The sequence below is a fragment of the Mchenga conophoros genome, linkage group LG8 (genome assembly GCF_057382185.1).
Source record: "Mchenga conophoros isolate Kocher_MC1m ecotype Shallow Benthic linkage group LG8, M_conophoros_male_GT1.1, whole genome shotgun sequence".
Lineage (NCBI taxonomy): Eukaryota > Metazoa > Chordata > Actinopteri > Cichliformes > Cichlidae > Mchenga > Mchenga conophoros.
This window is the reverse complement of record NC_140533.1, coordinates 13,027,553-13,036,652: the sequence shown is the minus strand read 5'-3', so window position 1 is coordinate 13,036,652 and position 9,100 is coordinate 13,027,553. Positions and strand designations below refer to the sequence as shown.

At 44.2% G+C, this 9,100-nt stretch overlaps 1 protein-coding gene across 1 annotated transcript; it reads left to right on the top strand.

Moving 5' to 3' along the window:
- On the top strand, positions 1–5,475 carry prr35 (proline rich 35). The gene is made up of 4 exons (XM_085283380.1): positions 1–61; positions 557–603; positions 2,535–4,090; positions 4,191–5,475. The coding sequence occupies exons 3-4, from the start codon at positions 2,703–2,705 to the stop codon at positions 5,002–5,004; spliced, it is 2,202 nt and encodes a 733-aa protein (XP_085139506.1). The 5' UTR covers positions 1–61; positions 557–603; positions 2,535–2,702; the 3' UTR covers positions 5,005–5,475.
- The last annotated feature ends 3,625 nt before the right edge of the window (positions 5,476–9,100 follow it).

Sequence of the window (9,100 nt, the reverse complement as noted above, 5' to 3'; positions counted from 1 at the left end):
GGACGCGCTGCCCTGCCGCTGCAGAGGAGTGACAGACAGCCACACCGGGACCTCACTTTAGGTATGAATGAATACGTTTCCTCCTTTCCTTTAAGAAGCAAGGTTTGTTAGTGAAGGCTGAGCGATATTTTAGAGGGAAGTTAAGCAGAGGCCTGTTTAAATGCTGCTTTTGTTTGCAGGGCAGAAATGTTTGATGCTGTTTTATGTCCTGCTGCATGCCTTTGTTTTTTTTAATTTTGAAAAAAGTGAGCTTTGATGTCATTATTTATAGATTTAATTAAACTACATTACTATTTTGATTTAAAATGAGAATCTTTTATATATATGTATGTATTTTAATATTACTGGATAGATACATTTCTGTGGTGTTATAATGAATTATTGTCAGCTTATTTTAATTCATCATCATTTTAATTTCTATTAAATTTGGTTAAAAAAAATTAAATGCAAATATATCAATATTACTTGATTTGTAAATTTACAGAAATTCATGTTTTTTTTTTAAATCATAGAAGAAAGTCAACATAAAAATTTTCTTGTCTTCTTTTTTTTTTAGAACTTTTTCTCAGAGGGAGTGACAGCTCACCCGGGCTATCATCTTAGGTAAAGTATTAAACTTAATGAATTTATTAAACACGAGAGCTTAAAAATAATTTCCCCTGCAGTCTTTGCGTGCATCGACTTCCTGTGCATTAAAAAAATAACCAAGTCCCTTTCTGCTGTCAGCGGTGTGGTTGCTGTAGCATGTAACTTGTCAAAGCTTTTAGTGTGGTGAGCCTCCTTAATTGCAACAATAGATGTTCAAGCTGTTAAGCTTGTTTGATCATAGTCCCTAAAAGCTTAAAACAAGACCACAGGGTTCAGATATGGGCAGCGGGGGGGCCAAAGAGCGCAGTCAGTGAGAGGAGAGCGGATAGCGGTGACCAGAAGAGGGGGGAAAAAAAAAATCTACTGTAAAAATGATTTTTATTGATTGGCTCGCAGCAGCAGCTGTTAGACTCCATTATGAGCCCAAAGCTCAGGTCAGACCCCCGGGGCGGACAAGTGAGCCAGTCAAATGGTCATCCACTAACGGGCCAGTTCTGGGGGTCCAGTTGGGAAAGTGGTGAGCAGCAGCCATCCTTTGTTAGCCTTCGTCTCATGGTCTCACAGATGATGATCCACGCCGTCACCTGTGTTTGCTTGGCTCTCCTTTGTTTCTAGTCTTGGAAGAGATCCGTGCATTAAAGAAAAAAGAGTTTGTGAAGTTTCTTTTTTCCTCAGCATGGACCCTGAACTTTACGTAGACTTTCATCTTTGAGAGTCCCGAGGAAAAAACGGCAAAATAAAAGCCCCCAAAGCAGAGTGTTTTAAACTGAGCACTAGCCTGCTTGCATCTTCTTTTTCACTGCAGGCTTCACCCAATGGCTTCGCTCGCAGTACAAAGAGATCACAAAGTTTCTGCAATTTCACAGATGGGGAAAAAATGTTTTTGAATTTATCTGAAAGGATTGGAATGAAGTGGTGTTAATTAAACTAAATTTTGAACTAATGAAATAACAAAAGATGAAGAGGAGCAAAAAAAGAGAGAGTGGAATAAGGGAAAAAAAAATTCTACAGGGACTATTTGTTCTTAAATCCAAAAGACAAGCCTGCTTAACACATGCAGAAGAAAATTAAAAATAAAATTAATCAATAAATCTGCCTGTTTATTCATAAAACAAAGCATAATGTTTAAAAGTAGTGTAAAAGCTCAGTAATAATATTTAAAGGTGCTCAGGTTTAAAGGTTTTGTTGGCTTCTTTTGTAAGACATGTCTAACTGTAAATAAATATATGTATATTTTGATATTTTCCAATCAGAAGGAAATTCAATTCAATTAAATGCTACCTATTATAATCCCTGCTAATATTGCCTAACAAGTATGACCCCAGTCTAAATGTAGAGCTGGTAAGTCGAGGCAGTGGAACCTATGCACCGTGTCCTGACCCAGATCCCAGTCCTGGCACTAATGACGCCCTATAGGCATGATGCCAGGCTCTCATTAGGAATCGGGCCTCAAACCCCCAACTTCTCTCCTTCGCGTACCAGCACTGTGCAATCCCAGGCATGGCCGTGCGGTGCCTGTAGCCGGCCTTCGAGGGCCTGGCCCCAGAACTCAAGCAGGGCTGTGAATGCTGTGAGACCCCACTGCACAGGTGCAGAGTCCCCCGTGACAGCCCTCTTTGCCCCCAGCCCTGGGCCCTGCTAGTGCCTGGTACTGCACTGGAACTAATGAGTAGTGGCAGGTACAGTGAGAACAGAGCAGCGTGGGCCTCCCTGCAGTTAGGTTAGTGGCAACCCTCGGCTTGGGCAGAAAACAAATGTTCTCTCATAATACACATATGTGCATAATGGCATAAATCACCCTTCAGTGCACGCAGAACTTTACCTCTCATAGTTTGTTTTCTTACAGAAATGAAAACCGCATCCCTCCTTCTGACTCGCAGAGAACAAAACATCATATATACAGTCTGTGCTTTCATTCACGATCCACTCTCTTGTTTATTTCACAGGTACAGCTGCAATTTGACCAAGATGATGCTCTTCTTCATCGCCACCTACTCGCAAAATTAAGGAAAACCTCACAACAAATGAAATGTACTCTGAAGAAATATCTCAAAGTCTAGCTTGAATTGTCAAAATTTAAATCACACGCTCTTTAGAAATATCAAGACTCAACCATGTCCAAGGATGACACCTGCAAAGTCACGTCAGCCAGCAAACACAAGGAGCGCAAGCCGAAGAAGCCTCACTACATCCCCCGACCGTGGGGCAAACCCTACAACTACAAGTGCTTCCAGTGCCCCTTCACCTGCATGGAGAAGTCTCACCTGTACAACCATATGAAGTACAGCCTGTGCAAGAACTCTCTGTCCCTGCTTATAGAGTCAGATTGGCCGTATAAAAAGGGCAACATCCTGCACCCAGAGCAGCTCCGGCCCTTTCAGCAGGCCCATGGCCTGCACGCTCCCGGAAAGGATGAGCTAGAGCAGGTGATTCGCACTGAGGAAAGGCAGGGTCAGAGGAGGTCTGCAGAGGAGGATGGCGAGGGCAGAGACAGCCAGGGACCAGAAGAGGGACGAGGAGAGGGGGTAGAGATCGCTGGGCTGATCAAAGAAAGCTCCGGTGATAGCGACAGAGGTGAAGCAGCAGAAAGCACTAGGAAGAAAACAAAACAGCCAGATTCAGAGCTCGATGACATGCTCTCTCTCGAAGATCAGTTTTTACGAGCCCGCTCTGTGGAGGTAGAGGCCCAACTGAGACATTATAAGCTATCAAAGACATGCCTAACAGCTCCCGGGTTACTGTCGGAGCAGTGGCGGCTGCTGGCATCCAGCCACACTAAAGCCAAAGCTGAAGGTCCTCAGCCTCGAGTAAATAATTCAATCCCCTGTTACCCCCCACCACCAAACCTGGTGGATTACCAGGACCCCACTGGGCTTAACCTTTCAGTGCTTGGGGTAGGTTATCCTATCAGCCCTGGCCTTTTCTCCTACATGAACTCAGCTATTCCCACCGCAGCCTCCGGTGTCACAGCCCAGACCCACGCACAGCTCGCCCAGCTCCCCTTCCTGGCCTCGGCCGCTCAGCTGATACACCCAGCTTCCAGCGCACACGCAGATCGAACTCTCATCCCCCCTCGACTATACTACCCCTTCCTGTGCGAGCACACATTCGGACAGGCATCCAGTCAGACCGACACCAGCAAGCCTCTCAAGACATCAACAAACACTCTAGAAGCAAGTCCTCTGTCCAGTTTCCAGCCCAAAGTCAATCTGTGGAAAGTGCCTGCTGTGAGGCCGGGATCTACCATCACTCCCGCTGGCTGGGTGTCACCTCAGAGAGACTCCCCTGATCAGGGCTACAGGCTGGGGGATAAACTGCAGGCTGCAGCCAAGGAAGGCAGAGCAAGCTGGGGTCTGAAGAGGGCAGGAGCTCCTTTAAGAAACCAAGAGGCCCCTGCGGAGAAGAAGCCAAACTTGGGCTTGACTTTAGACCTTCTGAAAAATATTCAAACTGCATCGACTCTTAATGTGGGGACAGACAAACTTCTCTTCTCTTCGGACAGGTAAACAGCTCAGAACTGTTTTTGTAATAAAATTGGTAGTAGTTGTGGTGTAGACCTCTTAGGAGTATTTATTTAACTCTTTTCTTTCACTCTTTCTTAGTTTGCAGGATGCTCATGTTCAAGGTCGGCCCACTGAGCTGTGGTACAACGATCCTCTCACCAGCCCCACCAGCGAAACATCTTCTCTCTCAACCTGTGGAAGACCCAACAGCCAGGACTCAGCTGCCGCCAGGACAATCGGGGCGTCTGAGTCAGTCGCTGCTCTGCTCGGTGACCTCTCCAAGGCGCTGCAGGAGTACCACGAGGCCGAGCGCAAAATCTCCCACCTAGAGAAGGAAGACCTTCCTGCCCAGAGACATCTCTGGGAGCACCTTAACAAAATCCGCAGCGAGCTTTCTCACATTCACCAGGCTTTGGAGCGAACAGCTCGGCAGAGCGATGGGCCTCTCGACCTGTCAGTAAAGAGGGACTCGACAGAGTCGATTGGCGATCAGAGCAGGAGGGAAGATGGGGGTCTTAAGGAAAACGCAACTGAGACAGAGGAGGAGGACGAGGAGCTCATAGAGAGAAGAGAGGACGAGGAGGACGAGAGCGCGAGGAAGGTGATAAGGGCTTCACTTGAGAGTCGTAAACAGTCGCTGGACATGCTGATCAAGATGAGTCAGGCGTCAGTGGTGAACACAGAGGTCCTGTCTCCTGGTGGCCTTGGCCTGAGGCCCAGTCCTGCTGAGGCTCTGTGGGCAAGCAGAACCACCAAGTGTGAGGCCGACTCCAGCGTCCTGCTCTGCCCCGACGGCCGATCAGTAGTGTTCACCGACATCTCCTCCTCTGCCAAACCCCCAAAGAGACCCCCATCCATACAGCGACTCGAAACCCACTGTCCTCCAAGCCCTTTAACAGCTACCGACAACTGAAACTCTGCTTGTTCCTCTGGCTGTAATATAACAGAACCCATCCAGCGGTTCACGTGTAGTTTTGTTTTTGGTTACTGGCATGCCTCAGACTTTCATCAGCTGGAAAAAAAAAAGTCGCTGTGTTTCTCAGTTGTTCACAGAAACATTTTGCACCGTATAAAGTAAACAGAGAATGACTGAAAAATCTTGAGGATTTTTTTTCTGATACACTAAAGGACGTTTAGACATTTTAAAAATGTTACATCAGCATTTTTTTTTTTTTTTTTTTTTTTTTTTTTTTTTTTTTTTTTTTTACAGGCGAATTTAAACAATTGTGCACATTAATGATCATGACAAGAGATAATCCTCTGAGCTGATTTGTAAATATTGTACTGAAAATAAATGTAATTAATGTAAAATGTTTTAAAGGCTAATGTTTTTATATGGATGATGTCGTGTTGGGCTGAAAATAAAATGGATTACACACACAAACACATCCATTCTTTTCAAAAACAGAGCAAAATAGGGGTTAAGACACATAAAATAATGAAAAATGGGAAGATTTTAATCAATATTTGCAAAGAAAAGGTACTAATTTGAACATTTTGCTGCACGGTGAGCAATCACAAAGCCAAATGCTATCATTGTAGTCTTTATCGATAGAAAGAAAAACAGGGGAGAAAAAAAAAGACAAATAGATCCAAAGAGGCACCGTGACCTGAATTTGCCTACGTTGTCCTAAAGGTGAAGCAGCTCCTAAAGCCAAAGCCCATCGGCTGGGTTACCTGTGCGACTACTAAGGTTGGCTGCGGGGCCGACCTCCACATAAACTAAACTTGAGACCTGTCTCCCCCGAGGACTGACGCAGAGAGCAGGGCTGCCCCACGTCTTTTAGCCCCGTCACCACCATCACACTCCAGACGCAGCAGCAAAGGTCAGCTGCCACGACCAGAAGAGCCACCGCTGGATGTTCGACCTCAAGAGGTCAGGCCAAAAATGACTGTCCGCTCATTTTAACAGCAAATTCAACATTTAGTCCCTGCAATATCACACGTTGTTTTTCCTGCTAAAGAAAGAACAATAAGCTTTGAATTTATGTTTTCGTTTTCTGCAACAGACAGCCGACCCGCCCGGCCTTCACCCTATGGCAGCTGGGAAAGGTGGCTGAAGTGGATAAGCAGAAGGCGATGGGTGCATGGAAACTGTATGATTTGTCATTGCACTAACTAACAAGATGAAAAACAACAGTCCTCTTCTTCTATTTTAGGTCTTATTCTTATAATTAGAATAGAATAGTTTTTTATTGTTGTTATACATATAAAGAAATTTAGACTAGATTTATATCTCTCCTATGAACATCAGAAAAAAAACAAATAGTTAAAGAAATCCCCATAAATACATAATAATAATAATAATAATAATAATAATGAATAGATTATTAAACCACAGGCAATGATTATATAGGGTCGAATGAAGGTGCTGAAAGTCTTTATCAGTGCAAGGTAGTTTGTATTACTAAGAGTAGTAGAAGGAGAAAATGAAAGAATAATATAAATCTTTGATTTGTAGATTTTCTCCTTGGCTGGAAAAAAAATCCCTTTAATTTACAGAAAATTTCTGCAAAAGCATCCAGAAAAAAATCCACCCCTGTGAAATTAAATAATCTGGATGCTTCTTAGAAAAACATGCGTCTGTGGCCTGTTTGGGTGTTTTTTCTTTCTTGTTTCGGGAACAGTAAGAGCCAAGATGATAGCGCCCTCAAGTGGACAAAGCCAGATGAGCATCCCTGGGGTTAGTGCTGACAATACAAAGGAAAACAACACGAATGACAGAAACTCACCGGGGTGATCTTTTGCACGACGTGGGTTATATTTCCTCAGACATCAGCCACAAGATAAAAGTGCGTTACCATCATCACAGATCAGCCACTGACTACATCACTGACTAGTTTGTACGTGACAACAAGAATGCAAAGAAAAGCTCTCTCATAGTGATGAACATCCGTTCGTGTTTAGCTGTTGGAGCCAATAAAGCTTGCTGCACCTTCAGATTTCTCAGGCCTGACCTCACTGCAGTCTTGAAGCAGCTGTGATGTCAAGATGCTGTGAGCTGTTGTGCTTCTGCTCAGCACCTCAGCCTGCTGTACTCTTGGCTTTAAATGCCCAGACAGAAGTCCTGTGGTGGCCAAACCGTGACTCTGTTAACCTCTGTGATCTTGTTAGCATCCTCCCTGATAACAAACTACAATCAACTTGTAGAAGAACAAGATCAGAGATCCCAGGTGAATCGCTTAGGCTGAAACACCTGGAGCAGAGCTAGAACCAGTTAGTTTCTCTAAAAGGTGGAGAATTCAGAGACCTGGACATCCTGGATGTTCTAAACCAACAACATCTCACACATCCACCACGATGCAAGTGCTCACCTATGAACCCTCCTTCTGATCCTTCCTGTGGTTCAGAAACTTGATTTGTCTCTCAACATGCTCAAGTCATTCAGCTGTGAAGAGGTTGGAGGTTCTTCAACTCTTAGGTATCTCAATCTCTTAGTAAATAACATCCAGAAGTTCTCCTGGGGCTTTTTTCTTTGTTTATGAAGAAATCTCTGTAAAATAATAAGTATATGTATGTGTAGCTCATGCAATGTTGCATTTCTTTGTTTTTGTAGCATCTCTTGCACTTTAAGTTTTGTCTGAATCTAATTTGAAACCGGTTAACTTGAAAAGGATCCAAGTTATCTGAACCCAACTCCAGGTTCGTGGAACGTAATCCCTGGAAGTGGTTATTATTCCGGATGCAAATCTTGGAGATGTGGCTCAGTTGTCACTGGGTAAGGGGAACACACTCAGGCTAAATCCCACCAGTACTATGTTTGAGGGTTCTCAAAACCCTGAATCGAAATAATCTCACCGCTCATCAGGACATATTCAAAGGCCTGCATAACCTCCCGGTTTTATTTAGCTTTGATAAGAACAAAATCCACAACACTGACCATAAGTGGTTCATCCCTCTGAAGAGACTGGTGCCAGTTTATTTTTCAAGTTGCAGATGAGTCAAAAGCATTCAGTGCCCTCACCCAGCTCCACCCACAGCTCAGCCTGCTGAACCAAGCAACCAAGAGGTCTCTCAGTAAACTGTTGAAGATAACAGAGCTCAGCCTCCGATTAAACATCCTCGACTTTATTGAACAAGGCTCCTTCCAGGACCTAGAAAATCTAAGGTAGTCAATATTCTCTGCTTTTCTGTTCACCTTTGCTCACTACTCATTCAACAAATCAATCAGTTTACCCACTACATACCTAGACTGAAGTGGGTCTGAGTTTAGACATCTGACCAGCTTTGTTCTGTACAGCAGCCGCCTCCAGGCACTGGTAGCACAGAACATCCTGACTGTTGTGATACTGACTCTGGGCATTTAGGGACGTAGACATGGTCAAGAAAACCTCGTGAGCATCAGAGTGGGAAAAAGAAGTGATTTAAGTGACTCTGAATGTGGCATGGCTGTTGGTGGCAGACAGGCTGAGGTTCCCAACAAACATCTCTTCAGAGACTGAAAACGAGAAACTATCAGTGAGCTCTGAGTAAAAATACCTTCTTGATGCCAAATATCAGAATGGTAATACTGAAGACTGGAAAGCAATATTTTCTCAGGAAATGTGGGACTCCTTAGAACCAACTGAGCATCATTTAAGCAACACAGCTTACCCGAGTACCGTTACTGACCATGTCCATCCCTTTATGACCACAGTGTACCTATCTGAGTAACGCACTATGGCACAAAGCTCAGTGTTCTGTACTCAAAAGGCCTCCAGTCAGCAGATGTCAATCTAATAGAGCACCTTTGGGATATCACCATGGAAACTGTGTGAAGCCTTCATGTTAATATGGACCAAAATCTCAGAGGAACATTTCCAGCACATTGTTGAATCTACAAAAGAATTAAAGGCAGCTCTGAAGGCAATCAGTGAGTCCAACCTGGTACTGGAAAGGTGGACTTATTCAAGTGTCCAGTGAGTAGGTCCTTCCACCACAGACTCTGTTTTGAAGGAAGGAAGGTTCAGGGCTGAAGCAATCAGCATCATGGGCTCATCTGGTTAGAATAAGAAAAAGCAGCCATCTGA

What these genes read in the sequence shown, in the direction of transcription:
- prr35 (XM_085283380.1), top strand. Translation starts at nt 2,703, where the DNA reads ATGTCCAAGGATGACACCTGCAAAGTCACGTCAGCCAGCAAACACAAG. An exon ending in CTTCTCTTCTCTTCGGACAG is followed by an intron (nt 4,091 to 4,190) that starts GTAAACAGCTCA and finishes ACTCTTTCTTAG; the next exon opens with TTTGCAGGATGCTCATGTTC.